A 26,133-nucleotide genomic window follows, 5' to 3' on the forward strand; every position below is an offset into this window, starting at 1 on the left:
TGCACCCCATCGGCGCAACGGACGCAGCACGCGCATCAAGGCACGAGCCCTTGATAACTTATGCTCAGAATCGTCAGCAAATCCAACCATCTCCGAGGTAAGAAAAAGTTGCATATGAGGACAAATGTCAGAATACTTCTAACTTATACGTATAGCATATACATATATATATATATATATATGTGCTTTTAAACTCAAGGACACAGTTTTGAGTATTCTTGTAAGGCTCAAAAAAAATGATTAGGGTTGGATCCGGATCCGGATCCGGATCCGGACCCATAACCAATTGAGGCACTGCCTCCCTTGTGTCTTTTAAAGACAGCAAGGCAAAGGGGGGAGGTTTCTCGAAACCTCCTTCCCCTCTGCTCTCACTCTCTCCCCCGATCGCCTCTCCCACTCTCCTCGCGTCTGTCGAGTAGCCGCCGACGACGACCCCACTTCCTCCGACGACCTCTAGGTATGCTCTCCTCGCCCTTCTTCTCCTTTTCTTTCTGTCTCTCTCTCCCTCACTCTTCGTTTGCGCAGGGAGGGGTTGAGCCACCTCCCTGCCTCCCTCGATCGCAAGGGAGGGGCAAAGCCCCCTCCTTGCTGCCTTAAATCACAGGGGAGGGGCAGAGCCCCCTCCCCGCGATGTGTTTTGCGAGGGAGGGTCCCAGCCCCCTCTCCTGATGTCTCTGTTGGCGGGGGAGGGGTCGGTCCCCCTCCCCGCATCTCCTTTTGGCAGGGGAGGGGCCGAGCACTCACTGTGCTCCCTGCGGCCAATTGAGGGGTCGAACCCAAGGTTTTAAAACTCGGGACTCGACTCGTTCTTTATTGACTCGTGACTCGGCGGGTCAACTCGGTGACTCGGACCGGGTTTTGTTAACTTTTGATTTTAAAAGAAAATAATATATAATTTGTTTCAAACCATGTTTTTCAGTAAACAAGAGATGATAAACTCATATACAGGGGCTCACGTTAAGCAAAATATGTTTGTAGTTGGGACTTTTTAAAATGGTTCATGCTTGGCCTGTACTGAAGTTGATGAGACCTGACCAACTCATAAATGTTGTAACGGTCAGTTCACCAGGTTCTACCTTTTGTAGGCTCAATCCACTTCAAAATCAGAGTTTGATCCTGGCTCAGAAAATATTGGACTTGTGCTTTATGAAACATGCCCACGTATCAAAAGTAACCATGTACAATATAGAATTACACTTTTAAGCTGCACTAGGATGACTGCCAGAAAAAATTGGCCACAGTATCTGATTATGCAGAATAGACTCACAAGGAAATCATCTAATAAAAGACAATATTGAACAGTAGAATGAGGGGCCGAGGCTTATAGTTTTTGAGATGAAACTATGAAGGATATCCAATGTGCTTTGTAAGAGAAATACAACCACACTATAGGCTCAAGAATCACAGTCATAACAAGCACATGAAACTTGCTCATGTAGTGTACACTTCCAACTACACATAGCTAAAGACAAGTTCTTTTCAAAGTCAAGATCCTATTCAGTCATAAAAAATAAATTAACAATATAGCCATTTCAGTAATTTGAAAAATAGAAAGATATTTGAGAGAAAGTATGGGTTACATACGATGTGTGAGACAATCCATAACAAAATCAAAGAAATTCTCAAGACAACTGATCAAATTATACAAGCCAATTAATTATTCCCTATTGATGCAAGAAACAATTTTTTTTATTCTGAAATACCCAAAAAATCAAATTTCAAACATCCAAGAAATCGCCCAAGTCAGGCCAAGTCAAGCCCGAGTTTTGGCAAACCGAGTTTGCCTTGCCGGGTTGACTTGCTGGAGGGCCGACCCGAGCCGAGTCAACGAGTTGACTCAACGAGTTTTAAAACATTGGTCGAACCTCCTTCCTGCACCATCTTCGGTAGGGGGGGGGGGGGGTCGAGCCCCTCCCTGCACCCTCGTTGTTCAAAGGAAGGGTTGCGACCCACCATGCGCCTTCTCCTTCTAATAGGCAGGGGTGTCTCCCCTGCCTCCGCTAATTTCGGCAGGCAGGGGCGAAGCCCCTTGCCTCCCCGTTTGTGACTAACGGGCAGGGGCTTTTAGCCCCTGCCTCTTTGCTTTTCAGCTGGCAGGGGCAGAGCGCCCTTCCTCTTGTTAGAAAGTGAGTTGGAATACATTGGGTTCAATAATGAACCCATACATATGCACGTGAAGTGCAAATATACCCATTAAAGGGAAACAACACAAGCACATAATGTGCTAACCCATAAAACATACCTTTCTTTAAAGACTAAACATTCATATAAAGGTATTCTCATAAACAAGGTTAGGTTTAAAAAGTAGATTCAAAGTTCCAATGGTCATAAATTTTTACCGACCGATTAAATCAAGTTTTGAGCAATCATATATCTAATTTTTCGCAAAACAAGTTATCATTTAAAAATTTTCAAAGAAAAACATACGAAAAAGATTCAAAGGAGTAGTAAGTAACTCAAATTTTTATAAAAGGACTTAATGACAAAGAGCACACATAAAAAAAAACAAAGAACATATTAAATTCTTCATACAATACTTCAAAGAAATAGAATGCATACCGAATAACTATAAGAAAAACAATAGAGAGAAATGAATACTTCACCATTTTTCTTTAAAATTCTTGAACACCACGCTTCCCGATGCACCAAAGAGCAACTCGATCTCAACCTTGCTCTGATACCATGTTAGAAAGTGAGTTGGAATACATTGGGTTCAATAATGAACCCATACATATGCACGTGAAGTGCAAATATACCCATTAAAGGGAAACAACACAAGCACATAATGTGCTAACCCATAAAACCCATAAAAAGGGAAAAATATGACATAAAGTCATAAGTTGCATATCATTGAAGAAACAATGGACAAGGGGTAAAAACCCCATTACAAATTGAGCATAAGCTCCCTCAAGTAGTAAGAAATACAAAGGGGAGAGCCCCTATTTATAACAACAAAAAGGAGCCTTGGAGGGGCTCCACACATAGACGTTGGAGCCCCTCCAACGGTCACAAATGTGACCGTTGGAAGGGGCCCAACGTCTATTTGAGTGGGCCCCCCAAGGTACCTTTTGGTACTTGAGAAAAAAGAAATAAAAAATAAAAGAAAAAGAAAAATAAAATAAATTACAATCACATTCATAAAGTGAATGTGCGTAAAACAGAGAAAAAGACTAAAATACCCCTACGGCTAAACAAAATGAAAATATATATATAAATAGGAGGATACATATACATATATACCATATATGTATATGTATCATCTTTTATATATATAAAATATATCTAATTACAACAATAGATGGGTACATTTTAACACCCCCCCTCAAGCTTTGCAGGGAAACGAAAAGATTGAAAAAAAGGGCAAAACTCCACGAGGCTTCGGCGACTCCAAGAGGCTTCGGCAAGGATGCAATGAAACTTGAAATATCCTTCCTCCAATTGTCTTGAAATATCCTTCCTCCAACGAAAAGATTTTTTTTTTTTTTTTACAAAGAGGACCGATTAACAAATTGAATCAAAGGTCCAATATAATCCATCAAAACAATTTTGCATAACTACAAATTATGCTTAATCTTCAAAAGAAGTCTTGTACACCAAAAAGGCTTATTATGCAACAAACATAACATGAAATATTAAGCAACATCATGCGTACGAACCGATTTGGAACAAACAAGCCTTAATTATGAAAGATATAAGGTGCAATTAAGCGGTGAAGTTGGTGAAGTTCGAAAATAACAAACTTAGGCCAATATAGGCATTCATAAAGATGGTGAAGTTCAAAAAACTTATGAAATCTACTATTGCAACTTAAAAATGATACTCATAAACAATCATGAGATCTCCATAAAAGAGTATATACTCACAAGAAGATTATAAGGACCGAAAGGCTCCTTAAGGAGAGCTTAAACACAAATAAAACTCCCAACGAAGGGGAAAACTCCATTAAAGTGGAAGAAATCCCAACAAAATAGATTCATTAACAAAACCTTATGATAAAATAAGATTGTACTATGGCATAAATAAAAATTAAACATTTATTGAGGGAAAAATTAAAAAACTCTTAGTTTTATCAAAAAACATGACTTAATAGATTCTTACCTACTCCTAATGAAATAAGTACGCAATAAACATTAGGGAAGATAATAACTTTTATAATGAAATATGCTGAAAAGCAAGGAGTGCATTAAGCACTTACAACATTCACTAATGAACAAACAAAAGGGCAAACACCCAAACCCACAAGAGACAACACAACATAAAAATATAAATATCTCTTATTGAAAAGAGAGAGAGCTGTTGAAAACATCCTTAAGAGTGTAAAGATGAAAAGAAAATCACCATATTCCATAAGACCATTTTAAAATTTAATTCAACCGGTATTATATATAAAAAAAAAACTTTCTTAATTAAATGTTGATCATATAAAACGGACACATTGGGTAAGAGAACATAATATGGAATTTTTCATATATGACAAACAATTTTCAAAAAAGCTACATTTCACAAACATTTTAATCTTAACATACCTTTCTTTAAAGACTAAACATTCATATAAAGGTATTCTCATAAACAAGGTTAGGTTTAAAAAGTAGATTCAAAGTTCCAATGGTCATAAATTTTTACCGACCGATTAAATCAAGTTTTGAGCAATCATATATCTAATTTTTCGCAAAACAAGTTATCATTTAAAAATTTTCAAAGAAAAACATACGAAAAAGATTCAAAGGAGTAGTAAGTAACTCAAATTTTTATAAAAGGACTTAATGACAAAGAGCACACATAAAAAAAAACAAAGAACATATTAAATTCTTCATACAATACTTCAAAGAAATAGAATGCATACCGAATAACTATAAGAAAAACAATAGAGAGAAATGAATACTTCACCATTTTTCTTTAAAATTCTTGAACACCACGCTTCCCGATGCACCAAAGAGCAACTCGATCTCAACCTTGCTCTGATACCATGTTAGAAAGTGAGTTGGAATACATTGGGTTCAATAATGAACCCATACATATGCACGTGAAGTGCAAATATACCCATTAAAGGGAAACAACACAAGCACATAATGTGCTAACCCATAAAACCCATAAAAAGGGAAAAATATGACATAAAGTCATAAGTTGCATATCATTGAAGAAACAATGGACAAGGGGTAAAAACCCCATTACAAATTGAGCATAAGCTCCCTCAAGTAGTAAGAAATACAAAGGGGAGAGCCCCTATTTATAACAACAAAAAGGAGCCTTGGAGGGGCTCCACACATAGACGTTGGAGCCCCTCCAACGGTCACAAATGTGACCGTTGGAAGGGGCCCAACGTCTATTTGAGTGGGCCCCCCAAGGTACCTTTTGGTACTTGAGAAAAAAGAAATAAAAAATAAAAGAAAAAGAAAAATAAAATAAATTACAATCACATTCATAAAGTGAATGTGCGTAAAACAGAGAAAAAGACTAAAATACCCCTACGGCTAAACAAAATGAAAATATATATATAAATAGGAGGATACATATACATATATACCATATATGTATATGTATCATCTTTTATATATATAAAATATATCTAATTACAACAATAGATGGGTACATTTTAACACCTCTCCCCCGGCATCAGGCAGGGGCTTCGCCCCCTACCTGTTCGCATAATCGCCAGGCAGGGGACAAGTCTCTGCCTCCTTGCATGCTCGACAGACAGGAGCGAAGCCCCCCTGCCTCCCCTTCGTTGTTGACAGGCAGAGGCTTTGCCCCTACTTCTCTTCTACTTTATCAGGCAGGGGTGCAACCCCCTGCCTCATCGTAGTTTGCTGACAACAGGTCAACAGGGGCTCGTAGCCCATGCCCCTGCTTCTTGCGCTTATAGCAGGTGTGCAAGGGCACGATGCCCCTGCCTCTGTTTCCTTCACATTAGGTTAGCGGCAATGCCATTGTAAAACCCCATTTAAAAAAAAAAAAATCTGTTTGGACCCGGGCCGGGTCGGGTCCGGACCCGACCCGGGCCCCTTTTTATTTAGGGTTTTAAGTAACCCGAGCGTTCGGGCGCCGCAACCCCCCCCCCCTTTTTCTTTCCCCTTCGCGTGCGGGCAAATTTGGGAAACCCACCAAGGGTTTCCCCTTCTGATTTTCCCCTGCGACTTTAAGAGAGAGGTTGGAGGGCGAGGGGAGTCACGCCTCCCTCTCGCAGCCCTCGCTCCCCCCCTCCGCGCCAGTCACCTCCCTCGCTGCGCCCTGTCGCCGACGTCGGCCACCGCTCCCAGGTACGCCATCCTCCCTCTTCTCTTCTCCTCCCTCTTCTTTTCCTCACCCCCCTCGCTGTCACCTCGCCGGGAGGCCGGCAGGCGGCGCACAGCCCTGCCGTGCCCTCCTGCCTCTCCGGTATTCACCGAAGGGCCGACAGGTGGCCTGCAAGGCCCCTGTCGTCCCTTCTTCCATCTGGGGGTGCGCCGGAGTGCCGGCAGGGGACCAATGGCCCCTGCGACACTCCCTCTCCTCGGTGGGTGATAGGGAACCGACGGGAGGTCGGTTGCCCTCCCTGTCACCCCCGTCCCAAGCCCTCACTCTCTCTGGCAGGGGTTAGTCCCCCTGCCACCCCTCGATCATAGGTAGGCAGGGGCAGTGCCCCTGCCGCTTCATGGTTCCCGGCAGGCAGGGGCTAGCCCCGCTGCCTCTAAAGTTTTGGCGCGCAGGGGTAGTGCCCCTGCCGCCTTCCTGTTTCGGCTGGCAGGGGCAATGCCCCTGTCACCCTTTGTCTTGATCGGCTGGCAGGGGCAATGCCCCTGTCACTCTTTGTCTTGCTCAGCTGACAGGGGCAATGCCTCTGTCGCCCTTGATTTTTCTCGGCTAACAGGGGCAATGCCCCTGTTGCCCTTAGTTTTGCTAGGCTGGCAGGGGCTCGTCCCCTGCCGCCTCTTGGCTTCTGGGAGGGCAGGGGATACTCCCCTGCTGCCCCTTGATTCTCGGCACGCAGGGGCTTGTTCCCCTGTCCCCCCCCCCCCGTCTCGAGCTTTCTCCCTCACTCTGTCGGCAGGGGCTAGCCCTGCCATCTTTTGGCTGTCGGCAGGGGCTGTCCCCCCTGCCGCATCGATGCTACCGGCAGGGGCTGGTTCCCTGCCGTCTCGTGCTGGCCCCCTGTCGCCTCGCTGTTTTCGACAGGGGCTCTGTCCCAGTCGCCCCACTGTTGTCGGCAGGCAGGGGTTCGCCCCCTGTCGCTTTCCTGATTTCAGCCAGTAGGGGCACACCCCTATTGCCTCTCTCTTTTCCTGTAGGCAGGTTTGTTTCTTTTACTTTCCGCATGATAATTAACGTAGCAATGTTGCAGACCTCGCATCGGACCCCTCGCTCTGGCTCCGCGGCCCGAGCCTCGTATCATCTACACGCGTAGACGCACGCAGCTGCACGACATCCCGAGGTAGGGGAAAGTCGTACGAATAGTGTGTATGAACAAAATGAAATAAGACTTCTGAGATAGAATAATTATTTTGCATATTTGCGACTCTGAAGAAATATTTGTTGATCCATGTTTTACTCTTTGTGATTCTTTTATTTCATAATATAAATCCACTAGGTAGACTCATTCTAGAAAGAATCAAGTAGTTTACTTGTCATGCCTGTTTACGTGTACGAGTGCTTAACTCATAATTGTCTATTATGCATGCTTATTCCTTTGAAACTGCATACTTGAGATAGACTTTGTGAAGAGATTCAAAACCACTGCAATTGCCATTATAACCGAACCTTAAGGCAGGTACAATATGAATTTTATGTAAGATCATGGAGGGTATTGAAGGGTTAAATCTATACTTTACCGAATTTAATAATATCGGCCTCCACAAGCCAATTGCTCAGAAAAGCAAAACATGTCATGTAGGAAACAAAAGAATCATAAACCATTATGTTGCCCTCTCATCGTAGTTGTACCTCTAGGAAGGTACGATCGTACTTTTGGACAAGTACGTCCCATGTGGGTTACGATGGTGGGATGATGAGGTTGTGGCAACCTCGATGAATGCTATTAGCAAAATGCTGAGATCACATAAAATGGTGACCATTTCGCCTTCACAGGCAAGATGCTCGAGTGGGTCTAATGGACCAGAGCATGTAGGATGGGACGGTGGTTAAGAAACCCCCGTCGTACCCATCCGATCTTCACGGTTCATCAAGGGAGAGGATGGATGGTACAAAGACTCCGATGGACAGGTTGTTAACAACCACCCCACGAGCAAAAGACTCGGTTTTCCCCAATCATCGGAGTTAGGGGAATTGGGATTACCATAAATTATCCTAGGTGGTAATTCGCAGGCACTTCTGCAGAAGTTGGATGCATCCATGGGCCACGAATGCCTTTGGGGATTTACTCTCTTGGTCACTGACCGTCCCCTTAGGAGCGGACTCAGTCAGCCATCCGTGTTAATGAAAACACCTGACATAATAAACCCCCGGATCGGTCTCGGCTGTTTCTACGTTTCGCGTCTGTGCGTACCACAGGCCAGTTAATATCAGAACTTAAAGAATATATTCAGGAATAGATATAGATGACTGAGACTTACACTGCTTCTCTTTGCACTTATTACATTTGCTAGAATAGACTACAACTGCTTTAATTGCTTAAATATCATAATTGCTTATCTCATGAATGTCCTGTTTTATTTTCATTCTACTTATCTGTTCGTGCACCTAATAGTTTGTTATGAAACTGACCCATTTCATGGGCAGGTGAGGAGTAGGACTTCACTGGCGGCCGATGGCGTGGTGCAACGTGGATCAAGATTCATTTTCTTTCTGCTGACGGCTTGGCTCTGGGACTTTTTGGAGTTTTTTTTTCTTAGATTTATTGAACTTTGGAATAAAAGGCTCATTTTGTAATAAACTGCAGATTTTAATCGATTGCCTTATTTCTTAAATTCCTTTAAGATGTTGTACATGTGAATGATGGTTTTTCAGCTAACGTACCCAGGATTGTTGACTTGTGTTCCTTTCAAAATGTCTTCCGCTGTTGTTTTTAAATATTAAACTTTAAATCTTTGAAAGGTTTTTCGATAAGGTTTTCGAAATCACAAGTCAAAATTTTGGGGCGTTATAGCCATCGACCTTTTGTTTTTAGTGTTAGCTTGCTAAGACTGTCGCTTTTGTAGCTTGTACGACGGATCTTGCTCGCGCTCCACGACCCGAGCCGTCAATCATTTACACCCGCAGGCGCTAGAAGCTTGCAACTCCCCAAGGTAGGGAAAGATTGCACGGAGGACTTGGACAATTGAATTCAGTTCAATTAAATAAAAGGGGCAATTAAATGAATATATATATGAGTACGCATTTAACTCAAGCACGTGGTTTCGCGATCCTTATCCATTACTTTCTGTCATGTCTTTTCTTTGCCATCGCGCTTTGCGCCCAGGCTCTTGTTTTTGCAAATGTTTTGTTACTGCCTTGCCATTGCAGATGATGCTCAGGTTTTCGCTCATTGCATGTGCTATAAAGGCATCCTCGTAGAGGATGCAAAGGCATTTACCGCTCTCCCTCTTGCGACAAGAGTTGAGTGGAGAGCTTAACGATACATCTTCGTCTAAGGAGAGGGATACCTTGCAAGGATCCTGACTCTTCGAGTAAGCAGTCCTGCAGAGTAGACTTAAGATTTTAGGGAGCAGCGCAAAAGCATCAATGACTGCCCAAATCAAAGTATTTGGAAGAATGTGTTTTGGCTGGTTCTGTTCGTCTATTCGACATATCTCGGGTAACCTCGAATTGGTGATCGAGGTAACTTCTTAGCGGGGGTTCTGTTAAGAAACTCGTATCCCGTCTATCGAGGTTGATATCGAGTCATGCGAGGCATGTAGATACCCCGATAGCGGATGAGATTCTAGAAAATCGCATGCCAAATGTTAGCACAAGTTGTTGGTTGTTTCAAAAGATAAAGAATGTCAAAAGTAAAGTTTGAGAAACATTACATCTTTGTGAAACACTTCTGTTGAGGCTCCTATTGAGGAGCTATACCCCTTTCATCCTAGAGTACTTGTAGTCGTGTACTACACGCTAGTACTGCGATGATCGCATGAGACGGTCATGCGACCTCGAATAGTGCTAAATGCACAATGTTGTAAACAGATAAAAATGGGATGGCCTTCACAGGCAAGATGCTCATTTGGTCAAAAGACTAGAGCATATAGAATGAGTCGTCAGTTAATTTACCCCTGACGTACTCATTCGCCTTTATGTTTCTGTCAAGAGAGAGGATGGATTGGTACAAAACTTCAATGGACAGGTTGTTAACAACCACCCCACGGGCAAAGATCTGGCATCCCCAGTCATTGGAGTTAAGGGAAGGGACTACCAGACATTATCCTAGGTGGTAGATCTCATGGACTTTTGCAGAAGTTGGATGCATCCATTGCCAAGTACCTGCCTTTGGGGAATCCTCTCTCGGTTAAAGTTGTCCCTTTAGGAGCAGACTCAACTAGCTATTCGAGTTATTAAAAATACATAGAATAACAGACGCCCAAACTAGTCTCAGTTGTTTCTATGATTTGTCTGCACGTACCCGCAGACCAAGAATTATCGAAACATAAAGTTTGTTCACACTGGTTGATGGGTCATGAGACTTGCTTGTCGTGTGGTAGTTCACAACTTACGATCAAATGAATCGTCATGCTGTGTTTTGACAGTTGCATTGCTTACCTGTTTTGCACTGCTTACCTGTTTAACTGCATGTCTGCTTTAAACTGCTTAGCATGCTGAATTAAATGCTCTTAATTCAGTTTCCTATAGTCTCTCTTGTGCACCTACTAGTTTTTTGCGAAACTAACCCATTTTATGGGTACAGGTGATGATTAGGTATACCACGGGTGATGGCGCGATGGCTTCAAGATTTCATCTTCGTGCTCTTAGCTCCCGTCGTGGACATTTTGGGTTTTGTAACGAATTTTCCCTTGGATATCTGAATTTCGTACTATTTGAAAACTTCTTAAATGAAAGTGGTTTTTCCAAGTGTTTTGCAAGTAACATGGATTATGTGTTTTGGTTCTTTTAGCTAACGTGCCCAAAGTTGTCAGCTTGCCTTTCTGAATTTAACAAAAGAATAGTATTCCGCTGATTTCATAAACAAACTCTGAAGAAAAGAGTTTTTTTCTAGTTTCTTGCCTGTTTTCTGAAAGGTTCGCAAGTTTGAAATTTTGGGGCGTTATAATTCTTGTTCATTTAAAATTTATGTCGTTTACTTTGTCGTTGCGATGTTACGTGCACAGGCTACAAATTACACATTTTTTTAGCCGATGTACGGTTTCGTACATCGTGCACTATTTATGCTACTTATTTAGCAGACGTATAATTTCGTACATCGTGCATTGCTTATGTAGTTATTTAGCTCGGGGTATGGTTTCGCATATCGTGTCTGACTTTATGAAATTTACTTCGCCACCGCGCTGTTAAGTACACGAGCTACTGCTTACGCAATTTACTTAGCCGATGTACAGTTTCATACAACGTGCACTGCTTATGCAATTTATTTAGCCGATATATGATTTCGTATATCATGCACTACTTACACAGTCTATTTAGCTCGATGTGTGATTTCGCACATCAAGTTTGGCTTTATGTCATTTAGATTGCCAATGCGCTAAAATGGGCATAGACTTATGCTTTGATATATATATATATATATATTTATAAAGTATGCAGTTTTGCGTACTCCTGCCTACTTTGTATTACGAATTGTGCATACTTGCCAAGTCTTTAAGAAAAAAAGAAATTTTACATGCGAATAACGAATATTTGGCGTTTACATATTCGCAACCAAGTCTTTCCCTTAACCATGCGTAACGAAAGGTCTTCGACTGCGTAGCCCTAAGTAGTACGTACGGTCCTTTGTTTTGATATCTGAATGACTCAGATATCCCTGGCCTAAAGCACGAGACTTTAATTTTTCATAAAAATGTTGGGGTTTCTTTCTAAGAAACTGATACCCCTCTCATCGTAACGGTATTATGAAACATGCACGGCATGTAAGTACTACGATGATTGGATGAGAGGTTTATGGTAACCTCGTAGCCTGCAAATCAAATAAATGGTGATAATCGCCTTCACAGGCACGATGCTCGAGTTGGTTTGAAAGACCAGAGCATGGAGAATGGGTCGTCAGTTAAAATAGAACCTGATATACTCATTTGTTTCTTTGGTTCGGTCAAGAGAGATGATGGGATGCTACAAAAACTCCGATGGAGAGGTTGTTAATAACTACGCTCCTCGAGTAGCAATTGACTCAGTGTCCTCAGTCATCGGAGTTAGGGGATGAGACTACCAAAAATTATCCTAGTTGACAGATCCCATGAACTTCTACAGAAATTGGATGCATCCCTTGCCACGAATGACTCTAGGGAATTCTCTCTCGGTCACTGGCCGTCCTCTTAGGAACATACTCAGCTAGTTGTCCAGGGTATCAAAATACATATCATAACAAACCCCCAGGCAATCTAAGTTGTTTCTATGTTCTCTCCTATGCATACCCTCTGGATAGTTAATATCGAAATAAGATTATCAAGCTCATTTTGCTTATTTTGAACTGCACATCACGAAAGGAACAACATATATGTTACCCTTGTTCTAAATTGTTATATCTATGCACCTACCATATTTGTATCAATATGATATGTTTTATGGGTACAGGTGATGATTAGGTCAGAATGACAAGCGATGGTGCGATGACGTGATGATATCAAGATACGACTTTTTCTCTAACGTTCCGCTCATGAGGACGTTTTAAAATTTTGTATAAGGGTTTCCTTTGGAAATTCTTTTGTATAAACTCTAAATTATTAAAAAACTCGTTTTCAATCTATATGGTTTCAATGTTTGTACGGAGATACAAATTTGTTGTGTAAAGGAATGTTCGCCTGTAATACGCCCAAGGTCCGTTGACTTTTTATTTCAAACATCATTTTCCGTTGAATTGTTGTTTTAAACTCTGAAAAAGGAATGATAAAAAAACTTTAAAAATTTTCCTAAAAAGTTACAAGTCCAGTATTTTGGAGGCGTTACAGTGTTTCTCCTACTTGTTTTATTACATATGAATCTTTCTATGCTACTCACCAAGCTTTTCTAGTCTTAATTCTTTCATATCATGAATCCAAAACCTATGTTGAAGTTGTTATGCAACCTAAAAGTGAACAAGCTATGATTAAAGAGTTAAATGCATTAATCAAGTTGTCAAGTGGCAAAAATGTTGTTGGATGCAAATTGGTATACAAGATTAAACAAGGGCAGATGAAACAATAGAAAGATATAAAGCTTGACCTGTGGCCAAAGGGTAAAGTCAATAATATAGTGTAGATTTTGCAAAGCATTTGCTCTAGGGGTTCACAAGATTATGATTAGGACACTCGTTTTAGTAGCACCAATTAGATGATGGGTTTTGTGGCAGCTAGATGTTAATAATGTCTTTCTAAATAGGGACTTGGAGGAAGAAGTGTTCAAGAAATTAATGCAAGGTGTTCAAACAGTAAAAATATCACTATATAGCCTGAAGTACCTCATGCATGGTTTGACAACTTTAGTTCTGCAATTAAGAATTTGCGGTTCAGACAGAGTTAGCACAATCCCACCTTGTTTGCGACATCATCTAGCAAGGGACATTGTTTACTCTTGCTATATGTGAATGATATGATTATTGTTGGGATGATAGAGATTGAACAGATAAAGCTCAAACTTGCAGAATGCTTTGAAATGAAAGACTTGGGAAGCTAAAATACTTCTTGAGGCTTGAGATGGCTTATTCTGAGAGAAGATATCTACTGACTCAACATCATTTTTCGTTGAACTGCTATTTTAAACTCTGAAAAGGGAATGATTACAAAGCTTTCATTTTTTTTCTAAAAAGTTACAAGTCTAGGATTTTGAAGGCGTTCCACCCTATGTAACTCACAACTTGAATCTGACTTTTAAGAGCATTTGCAACTCGAAAGAAGAAGAAAATTCACCAGCATATGCTCTATGTTCATGGATTGAGGAATTAGAAAAAAATGCCAAAAGCATTAAGAATTTTGTTATCAACCATCATCATGCTAATGCCATATTTAATAGACATTCTGATCTGAAATTGTTGAAGGTTGCTAAAACACATTTTGTGTCTGTCATTGTGATGGTGAAAAAGAATTAAGGAAGTCAAGAATCTTTTGGTTAACATGGTGACTAACGATAATTGAACATTTTATCGTGTTGATCATGTCAAAGGCTCCAAATATTAAGAAATTCATTATTAATGATCAGTTTTGGGATAGAATCGTATATTGCCTTGAGTTTGCGAAACCTATTTGGAAAATGCTGAGAGAAGTTGACAAGGATGAGCCCATGCTTCATAAAGTTTATGAAATGTGGGATAATATGATTAAAAAAATTCAAGTTGCAGTTTTCAAGCATGAGAACAAAAATTGCATTGGATGATTTAGAATTTTTTAATCATATACATTTAATTTTAGTTAGAAGATGAGATAAGAGCAACACTCATTTGCATTGCATGACACATTATCTTAATCCCAAATATTATGCAAAGAAGTGACAAGAAGGTGGTGTTGGTCGTGTCCCTTCAAATTTAGACCCAGAGTTATCAAGGCATAGAAATATGTGTATGGCAAGACTTTATCGAGAATCACATATTATAAAGCAAGTCACACAAGATATTGGAAAATTTTCCTCTTCGAGGTTATATGGACAAACATTAATAGCGAGAGAGAAGGATATAGATCCTATCACATGGTGGTCATCATATTGATAAACACTTATTCTCCAACGTCTTAAACTGATATTGTTATCCTAGCTTGCTAGTTCATCTTATTGTGAAAGAAATTAGAGCACATATGCTCAAATCCACAACATGAAGACAAACAAACTTACCAACAAGCATGTAGAGGATTTAATCTTTGTTCATTCAAATCTTTGATTATTTTAGCGAACCAATGAGGAATACATGTACTAATTGCTCTCTTAGTTATTTGACTATTTCTTAATTTCTTGATTTAAATATGCAAGTATTTAACATTTTTAAATTTTAATTGTAATGTAGTCAAGGATGATCCAAATTTGGGAATGTAAACCAAGAGGAGTGTGACTTAGAGGGGGGGCATGATTTCAACAATATAAACATGAACTTATCTGAGCCTAATCTTCCTCCTTATGATGAATTTGATGATGAAGCAGAAAATTATTAGGATCATTGCCTCATTGTCATATACATTGTGTAGGATATACTTTGGGTATGTAATTATGCATTGTTAGCTTCTTTTATTACTATTATTTACTTTTATTCTACTTGTTTGATTGTTTTTTGTTTTCTTAATTCACTTAGCGTAGTCCTAATATATTTAGGTTGATTTAATTGTGGTGTTAGTTTTTATTGATGAAGAATAACAATTGTAGATTGTTAATTTGATTTATTGCATGCATGATGAATTGATTATATGATAATTGTTTTTTATTTCATTAGTGTTACGGTTAACTGTTAAAAATTATATATATACCCTCCCGCACCCAAGTTTTTTTAAAGTGCCGCATCGTCGCACCCGCACTCACCTGTACCTGCACCTATGTGACATAGATCAACAATTGTTGAGTAGAGGGCCTATTTTAATGCAAATTTTGGAGGGGTCTCTCAAGATCGTCACTCAACTACATATTTTGCGTTTCTGGGAGATTCTTTGATATCCTGGAAAAGTAAGAAGCAACAAAGAGTTGCTCCCTCTTATGCAGAGGCTGAGTATAGGGTTATGGGCCAGGTTACTGCCAAGATTGTGTGGCAGAGATGGTTGCTTGAAAATATGGGAGTCAAGGTTGGTGAGGAAACTCCACTACATTGTGACAATCAAAGTGCAATTCAAATAGCCAAAAATCCAAGTTTCATGAAAGAACCAAGCTATTGAGACTTATTGTCACTTCACTCGAGGAGCAATATTAGGAAGGAGTCATCTCATTAGTATACGTTGGGATGGCTCATCAAATCACAGATTGCTCCACCAAAAGTTTGTCTTCCAGGACATTTCAAACATTTCATTTCAAGCTTGGAATGATTGTGCTCACATCATCTTAAGCTTTAGGGGGAGTGTTGAGGAATCTAATGTATAATGTGTTTTACATTTTAAGTATTAGCTTTTTATTTGTATATATATCATTCTTCTTGAGGCTAAGGAGGACGTCTCCCATATATTGTTGTAACTCATTGAAAGTAATGAAGTTCAGCCTTCTTGCTTCTACTTTGTTCCACCATGAGTGTGAGAACGTGAATAGTGTGGTGGTGGCGGTGGAGTGGAAGAAAATAATTAGTGAAAAAAAAGGTAGGGTCCCCCCCCCTGTTTTTTACAAGGGATGATTTCTCATTCAGATTACAAAAACTTTCTAAAAAAAATAAAAAAAAATATCCAAACACCAGAACTAGCTATTGAAAATAATATAAACGGCATAGAGCTATTTATAAAGTCATCAAAATAGGGGTTCAATCTTCTACGTAACAAAATTCATATTGAATGAAATCTTGAGAACATTAGGTATTAGGTATCATGGAAAACATAACAAAAGCATGCTCATAACCAAAGGTTATTGCTGTATGATTTACTGAAGCCCTGATAGACAAGATATCAATATCCTCAAGATTATTTCTGTATCACTATAATTTCTTAACAGTTGAATGGCATCCAAAATGATGGATATTATAATAATCATACAAAGAAAAAAAAACAATCAAGATCAGTGAATTAAAATCAATTACAGTATATAAAGAAGCATTGGACACATTAACACCATTAAGTACACACCTGTGACGGCATGTGTGATGAAATTACTGCTGGCTATAATAGAGTTACATAGTTATGTTCTAAAATCATAAAAAAAAATATGAGGGCATATGTACATTGCAGCATTCTTAATTCAATCTGATCCCCATACTGCCAATACTCAGTAGAAATAATGCGAAGTATAATTACCTTAATTTTTACATTCTTAAAGCGCAACTTCTTGCCATGGCCAATTATGATAATAGGGTTTGTTATGATCATAGAATTGCCATTTAAATCATATTCATCACTTAAACAGATTCTTCCTCCACGGCCATCATAGACAAATTCAGCGACATTAGAAGCATCTGCAATTAGTTGCCTATTTGGAGACAGGTAAATAATATCCTCTGTCTGCTCATAGAGGGGGGCTGACAATAATATGTGGCCATTTTGAGTTAAAGGATCATTATTGGGATCCATGATTTCCTCCCTCCCAGTTACAGCACCCAAAGCAGGAACAAAGAACTCCCCAACTGCAAGAAGGAAGTCAAGAACTACAAGTACACGTGGCTGCTGGATACGGAACACAAAGGATCGGGAGCATGATCGCAGCTTATAATCCATTAATAGCATAGTTAAATTTGGAGGATCCTCATTAGCATCATTTACAGGCATGCTCATGGAAGAAGAATCATTAACTGCCAGATCAGAAGTTCTATATAGACCCTGTCTGAAAACATCAGATGGTGATCCCAACATAAGACGCATTTCTGGTTTTGTGTCAGGACGAATATCCAGTATGGAAAATTTTGGAATAGTGACGTAGATATCAGTTTCTGAAAGTGACGTAGTACGATAGGATACCCATAGTCCTTTAAGCTGTGGAAGAATAATGATCAAGTTAGAGACAAGCTTATCATAGTCCAACAAAGATTTATATCCATAGAGAAGAGGCTGAAGTCACCAAAGATAAAAATAACTGGAACAATATTAGATAAATACACAGAACCAATTGTAACTTCTCTTTCTCTCAAAAAACAGAAAAACACAGAACTAATTATAAAGAAATGTGCAACAGAAACAAAACTGTGAATCTAAAAGGCTTTCCATGGTGTAAAGAATTTTAAAGCTTACACTGATATGAGCTAGTGGTGAACCCTCATCAAACCCGTTATATAACTCCATCAAAGCATAACTAACTTCAACAGTGAACAGACTCACTGTTCGAGACAAAATGACTTGACTGTGAAAATTAACCTTGTCTGCCAGCAAGCGCATAGTCTCTTTAGGGACAGAAGTGCTGCCCCGAAAACATGGAGGAAGTTTTGGTACCTCTGATATGTTCATGTAGAAGCAATCTGAAATAACATTGTACTCCTTGTCTGACATCATAGCATGCAATAAGCCAACCTGAAATATAATTGGAGGCATTTTTGCAGAATCAAAACATCAAAGGTGATAATATCAAATGAATCTGTATATGTAACTTCTCTACAATTGCTTTTGTTAACCAAAGATAAGAAAAAGCAAAGCAATATGATGACAAAAAAGGGAAAAAATGCATTTGGCTCGTCTTCTATAATTCCGGGATTTTGCCCTCTTGGAAGCATATTACTTTATAATAAATGCACACAGTTGATAATCATATCAGTTATGTCTACTGATATTATTTAACAAAATATTGCAACTTATTTTTTGTTACACAAAATATAAACAGAAAACAGAATCATAAAATCAGAATTTAGTGAATACTTTAATATATTCCAACGTGCAAGCATATATAACAATCAAACAACATAATCAGTGGATCAGAAAATAGGCAACAATTTGATCAAGGATTTCTAAATGCAACAATAACAGTGGATCTAAATAAACAATTTTTTCTTATCCAAAAAATATTGTGTCCAAAAAGGATTGAAGGCCAAAAAGAAAAACCAAACAATTTCTCTCCCCCATGCCTTTAAATTTTTTAAGTTTTATAGAACTTTATATGACAAGTGTTAAACAGGTATGACCCTAGTCTTAGCAGTCAAAAGCAGTATTGAAGGTTGAAAACATCTGATCAAACCAAAGTCTTACCTTGACATCTACAGACATTGTAGGAACTTTCCTGAAGACATCCCTTAAACTACGACGCACATGGATGTGAAGCCCTTGGCCCTCCCTAACCATAGGTCTCCCCAAGATCCCTTTGATTCCAATAGCCATATTAATACCTTGTACCTGTGAAAGCAAATGTAATTGGTCAATATTTGAATGTCAAGCTCTTAATATGGAACCACCGAAGAAACCAATCACATAAGAAAAGCAGAAATGAGACAACCTCAGCATCAAGCACATCAAGATGCACAGCAGAAGGGTCTTTGTCTTTACAGCCATGCCAGCTAAAATTATTCCTCACCACTAGACGCCCAAGGTCAAGCTGCATAAAACTGAACAGGAGTTCCAGCATGCATCAAAAACTTATCACACTGAGCACAAACACATTAAAAGAATCAAGAAGGAAACCCCAAAAAATTATCACAAATGAAAATATATTGTGGAAAAGAAAGGGATAACATTGTCAAAGTGTTTCATCCCCTTATGGAAACAGATTACCACTTCCTATTGGTAAAAGAAGATGCTGTTGCACTAAACAAACCACAGCACAACCACCATTTCACATCATTGGAACTGATATACACAACTTATTCACTCGCCAGTCATAAATCATAGCTCAAGTCCCACTTTTGATAAGCTAAGCAATAAGAAAGGCATTTAAATTACATAGCTTACTCTTTGCTCATTGAATTTCGGGGGACTATAATTATAGGAGTGTCCAAGGACAAGTCCAGTTTCAATGCAGTAGCTCCATCTATTTCATATTTTTGAATCAGCCATTCAATTCCGCGAACCTTGTCAACAAGTCTAATTGCTTCCTCCGTCTGTGGTGTTGCAAGTCCCATGAAGTATGCAGTAAACTGCGGAAGAATCACTTCAAGAACTTAGACAAACTGTAACGTTGAGCAAAAATTTATAGAAGCAAAAGATCCCCACCTATGAAAAGAATCAAAAGACCAAAGGATAATGAATATGCACAATCAACTATCAATAGGAGACAAAAAAAGGCATTTTATCAATTGAAAAATAAACCATAAGGAAATTTAAACCAAAGTTGCCAGGAAGGGAAAACGAGAAACATGCTGGGAAACAGAATCTGGAAATGAGACTTTCTAAATTCATGTGAAATGGGAAACGAAAATATATATATATATATATATATATATATATTTATGTGTGTGTATGGAGAAAAAGTGCAAATGCCGACAATATGCATAGATAAAGAATATTGTAAATTTACAAAAAAATTACTTTTATAATAATATCATGAAAATTAGTAAGAATTAATACTTTTTCTTAGTAAAATATATGATTACAATGACTACAATTATAAAACTACTATAAAATTGATTATGTTTTATATAAATGAGTGCATTGTTAGATTACTTTTAATAAATTAACAAATATCATAAATAAAGTATTTAAATGCAACATAGGCTTAGATCGAATCAAGAAATTAAAAGATAATGGAGTTGCATTAAATTTTGAAATTCCCAATTTCATCTAATATATTACATTCTCGTAATATTTTAATTATATTATAAAATTTAGCTTTTAAATAAGTTACTAAAATTTTGAATAACACACATCTCAATTTTTTATTAAAAAAATTCTTAAGGAAAACTTAAAAGAAATGTATAGAAACGTGTTTCCCAAATAAGGGAAACAAGTTTCCAATATAAAATGAGAAGGTTTCCCGTGTGATGTGAAACGGGTTTATCACTAGATGGGAAACGTGTTTTCCATGTATTTTTAGAAGTTTCCCACAAGTTTCGGAAACGCTTGGTTTCCGGTTTCGGAAACCAGTTTCCCACATGTAAGTGGAGTTTCCGGTAACCCTGATTTAAAATATTAAAATCCTTCAAGAGCTATAACACGTGCATGGACTATGCCACCATAGCTATCTCTTACCATGATCTTCAAAAAAATCAAGACTTTCAGTTTGAAGGAGTTTATTGTGCCAACTAACCTCCTGGACAAATTTGTAAAGGAAAACAATACGAACTGCTGAAAGTCGACCACTCAAGCTATAGTCATATCCATCATAGTCATCATCTTCAACATTGTAAGATTGAAATGTAAACTGCGAAGAAACCAGAAAAGCAGTCAGTGCTCCTGAGCTGGGCAGTCAAATAGAAAATAAACCACAAGTTTCTGGAGTGTTAAACTGTTAATAACAAAGGATTTTGGAACTCGAGGCATAATACAAACTTAGACAGCTCTGGTGAGAAACTACAAGGACCATCAAAGAGTCCTCTGTTCCATCTGTGACTAGATCAGATACGAGCAAGGGATTTAAGGCTTGTTTCGAGAGTAGCTACAAAGAATTATTGAACTGGAGATTTCTCATGCACATAAATCACTGAAAATTATTGCAAACCTATAATGCAAATGAAAGCCTGCCAGCAACAGAAAAGAATGCAGCAACCAAGATATTGTTTAGCAATATCAGAAAAAAAAAATCACTATTCATTCAACACTTAACAGCCACATGGTTAGTTTCTTATCACATTCAACTGGAAAGTTGCAAGAGAAAATAATAAAAATAACTAAATAAGTATCCAAAAAGGATAAAGTTCAGAGTTAGGTTTTCTTTTATATTTTCTTATCACTGGTATCTTATCCTATTCAACCAAATTGTGTTTTATGCTACTATGTATTCTATCATTTGTTCAAGGGTGAAGTAGCCAATTTTCGCATCTTCAAACATGGCTGTGTCACAAACCGGTGGGAAATGTGAGAGATACAACAAGTGTTGAATTACAAGAGCAATAGAACAATCACAACCTTTGAATCCACAAAGGGACAAATAAATAACACACAAGATGCACTTAATGTGCTAACACAAGAGCCACAAAGGGCAAGAACACTTTGAAAATATGTATCTTTATTGAGGAACACCTCTTAGAGAAGCCACACATACAAGATGGGATAAAGCCCTTTTTATAGATAAAGGAGAGGCCCATATAGCCATTGGGGAGGTCTCAAGGGCTTTATTGGTAAATCTCCATTATGCCCTCCAATGTACAAAGAATAAAAGAAAAAGAAAAAATGAAAAAAAAAATAACAGGGGCACCATCTATACAAGACAGTGAAATGACCAAAATACCCTTGGTTATTTTGATTTACATAGAGAAATACACTTATATATATATATATATATATATATATATATATATATATATATACACACATTTAGATGTATATATAATATATTTTAACATGCTGCTTCAAAGGAGCTCTCTTTATGCTTCATGAAACCAAATTTAGTTTTTTTCTCTCTTGTGTAGCTCATTCAACTGTATAGGAAAGTCAAGAATTTTATCAGCAGTCACATTGACCCTTCTTTTTTGCAAGTAAACTTTTCATTTTATTTGTTTGTTTCTAAACTTTTATTTTATTTGTTTGCCAGTTAGCAAGGTAAATGTTAGCAAGGTAGTGTAGTATCTCATCCCAACATGACATGACATGACATAAACGCAAACACTAGACAAGCCAAAATGCTTAAAAACATAATTAAACCTATTTCAGACACACTCTTGTCATCTTCTTAATTTCCCATGTTATCCTTTCTTTTATAACTATTTGCACTTCTTTACATTATAAAAGTCGCTATCCACAATGACAACTTTGTAACTGTTGAGTCTTGGAATATAGTAATGGTGCAATAAGAATTTGAAGTCTTATATATATATATATATATATATATATATATATATATATATACACACACATATATATATACACATATATATATATATAGAGAGAGAGAGAAAAAAAAAAAAAAGTGGTAGCTGCCTAACACTTTTTGAGCCTACGCCAGCCTACCAGGATTTGGAAGGATTTTTCTATTTTTTCTAAAATCTGACCATACAAATGCATTCTGCATGCTTCACTTTATAGGAATCGACTCTTGGATCGTCCGATTCCAATACGCAGCTAGGTTTTTATAAGATTTCAAAATCAACAGTGTACAATTTTCAAAAATATTCATCGCTTCAAAAATCATTTTTTTTTAACAAAAAAGCATGATCCAAGTGTCATTTCCTAGCAAATCAACCATGCTGAACACATCTACAACTTCAGATTTGCAAAAAACAACCCGAGAACCCCTATTCACTGGTGGTAGGCTGGCAGTAGGCTCAAAAAGTGTTAGGCAGCTACCACTTTTCCTATATATATAGATAGTGTCCTCATGTCTTCCGAGGTATGTCATCTAAAGCATTTAGCCTCGTAGTCCCCAGCCTACAGAGGCCTATTGAGTCCAATCTTCTGACAGAAACCCTCTATCACACTAGAATACCAAAGCAGTTTGGACTTTCCTATATGGAACCTATTAATTAAGTGAATAGGTACATTTTGTACCTTATTGTGTGTATCCATGCATCATGATTGGAGGATACCAAATGATCTGATTGAAAAGAAGTCGTTATTGGGTCTTGGACCCAAGTCGGGTCTGCGCAGGACCAGACCAGACTTCTGTACCGGGTCGGATCAGGATCCAAATACACAAATGTTGTAATTTTGTTTCTTATTAGAGGGTAGTTTCGTACCCTAAAATTTTGTATTATCTTAATACTTATAACCTAATACAATGAAAAACACGCTGACCCTATTCAGACGTGATTTCCAGGTATGTGCAAATATTGAAAAATTTTGCCGAGCCAATGAAGCTTGGTTTTTTATGAAGGGTATGTATACCCAAAAAGATCTTGCAAGAGCCTATTTTTTGTAAGAGAAAGTTAAAACTACGAAACAAGAGGATATGGGCATCCAAGATTACTATAGTGATCTAAACCCTTTGTGGGATGAATTGGTTCTTTTAGAGCCTAAATGGGTGCCTATGGAGGATGTGGAGCTTAGACAAAAACAAATGGAACAAGATAGATTGTTTCAATTCCTATTTGGGCTTCGTCCCGAATTTGAACAAGTAAGATCCTCACTCCTTCATAGATCCACTCTTCCTCCATTAGAGGATGTAATTGCTGAAATTACCCAAGAAGAGACTCGGCATGGCATGAGTAAAAGTATGGATGAAGTTCTTGTCGTATCAAAACCCGGCAATCATGTTAAGACCTACAAACCTCCCCGTTTTAGAAAGCAAGGTAATGGTGGAAGGAAGATGATTATATGTCATCATTGTTATGAGCCGAGACATATCAAACCCGCATGCCCAAAATTGAATGAGACTTTCAAGCCTAAGATGGCTTTCGTTGAGGAATCCTCCACTAAAGAAGATGAAGGCAAAAGTGTGGATCTCAAGGACACACTTGGTCAAATATCCATGGGTCTCCAACAAATCTGAAAGGTTACTTCCTCCACCTCTGGTGCCACCATTGCTTCCTCGTCACCTCCCGGTACGTATTCTTGGATTTTAGATTTTGGAGCTTATTTTCACATGACTCCCCATGAAAGTGCTTTAACCAATATATGCACCAATTCAAAAATATCTTGTGTCTCTACGGTCGATGGAACTTTTCTCAAAATAAATGGCATTGGAACTTTAGATTCTAAAAAATTTCAAAATTTCTTTGTTCCAAAAGTAAGAATAGTTCCTAAACAAAATCTCAACCTTTTTTCCGTTTCCCAAATTGCCGACCATGGATGCGAAATATCTTTCTCATCTCAAGGGTGCTTTGTCAGGATCTCCAGTTCGGGAAGCGGATTGAGCAAGGCCATAGAAAGGGAGATCTTTATTATATGGATCACTTGACGCTCCCTACAAACTCTTTTTGTACTTATGTTCAAGATAAAAGTATTGAAACATGACATAAAAGACTTGGACATCCAAGTTATTCTAAAATGTATCTTTTCCTTTTGGAAACAAATTTTGTAAAGAAAAATATATCAATTGCAAAGATTGTTTTTTTGGAAAAATGAAGTCTATTCAATTTCCTACAAGAACCATTATTTGAACAAGACCTTTTGAATTGGTGCATTCGAATGTGTGGGAACCATCTCTGGTTCTATCTAAAGGTGGTTATTCATACTATGTGATGTTTATTGATGATTATACTAGATATGTATGAATCTATTTCCTTAATCTTAAATCGGAAGTCTTTAACTATTTTAAATAATTTTGTGCAAAAATTCAAAACCAATTTCAAAGTCACATATCCATTCTTAGATCCGACTGGTGGAGAATATTTGTCAAATGAATTTCAAACATATTTAAAACAATATGACATTTGTCATCAAAGATCATGCCCAAGAACTCTTAACAAAACGGCCTAGCGGAAAGAAAACATAGGCATATTTTAGAAACCACTAGATCACTACTCATTTTTTAAAATATTCCTATAAATTTTTAGGCCGAAGTCATGTTAACCTCCACTTACTTAATCAATCGAATGTCGTCCTCAAAGTTAAATAGCATCTCTCCTTATGAAAAACTTTTTAAAATAACACCCGATTTCAATCGTCTTCGTATTTTTTGATGTAAATTTTTTGTTCTCTTGTATAAGAGAGACAAATTATCACCAAAGGCAATTGAATGTGTATTTTTAGGATATGGTGAAAATCAAAAGGGCTATAGATGCTTTGACTATAAAAACAATAAGTTATATGTCTTAAAAGATGTGACTTTTTTAGAAGATGAGAACGGATTTGAAGTATTAGACAAACAAAATGAAATTGAATATATTTTTCTAAATGATCTTTTAGAAGATATAAATAATGACTCTTTAAGTCATTCGAAAATAATAGAAAATACACATAATAATGAAGATACACAAGTACCACCAACTCATAATGACAATCTCCATATTTACACCCGGTGTGAGCAAGAGAAACCTATTAGTGCTTTAGAAAAATTCTTGCAACTTAACGAACTTCTAGAAGAAACTTCCCTTAGGCGATCCTCTAGAGAATCAATTTCACCTAATAGGTTTGTCTCATATGAATCTCTTTCACCTAATTATAGAGCTTGTCTAATAGCCTTACATTCCTACTATGAGCCCTCACATTACAATCAAACAAAGAATATATCTCATTGGATTGAAGCAATGAGGGTAGAACTAGATGCTTTAAAAAAGGCCAAAACTTGGGAAATAGTTCAACTTCCTCCAAATAAAAAAGCTATTGGATGTCGTTGGGTTTACAAAGTTAAGACAAAAAGTTATGGTTCTTTAGAACGCTATAAAGCAAGATTAGTAGCTAAGGGATACAAGAATACGGCATTGACTATGAGGAGACTTTTGTCCAAGTGGCTCGAATGACTAGTGTCAGAACCTTAATTGTTGTAGCATCATCTAAGAAATGGCCTATATTCCAATTAGATGTCCAAAAT

General features: G+C 38.0%; 1 protein-coding gene across 2 annotated transcripts in view; it reads right to left on the reverse strand.

Moving 5' to 3' along the window:
- LOC149833224 (calcium-dependent lipid-binding family protein) overlaps window positions 1-26,133 on the reverse strand; it is a 226,229-nt gene that overhangs the window by 96,627 nt on the left and 103,469 nt on the right. For both annotated transcript variants that reach the window (XM_090015000.1, XM_090015001.1), the window contains 6 exons: window positions 20,815-20,928; window positions 19,521-19,705; window positions 19,069-19,177; window positions 18,825-18,968; window positions 17,880-18,155; window positions 16,953-17,624 (listed from right to left, as the gene is read on the reverse strand). In XM_090015000.1, the coding sequence (XP_089871126.1) occupies window positions 16,953-17,624; window positions 17,880-18,155; window positions 18,825-18,968; window positions 19,069-19,177; window positions 19,521-19,705; window positions 20,815-20,928 (1,500 nt within the window). The remainder of the gene's footprint in view (window positions 1-16,952; window positions 17,625-17,879; window positions 18,156-18,824; window positions 18,969-19,068; window positions 19,178-19,520; window positions 19,706-20,814; window positions 20,929-26,133) is intronic.

Source organism: Nuphar pumila, chromosome 7 (assembly GCF_984573655.1).
Source record: "Nuphar pumila chromosome 7, dmNupPumi1.hap1.1, whole genome shotgun sequence".
In the NCBI taxonomy this organism is placed as follows: domain Eukaryota; kingdom Viridiplantae; phylum Streptophyta; class Magnoliopsida; order Nymphaeales; family Nymphaeaceae; genus Nuphar; species Nuphar pumila.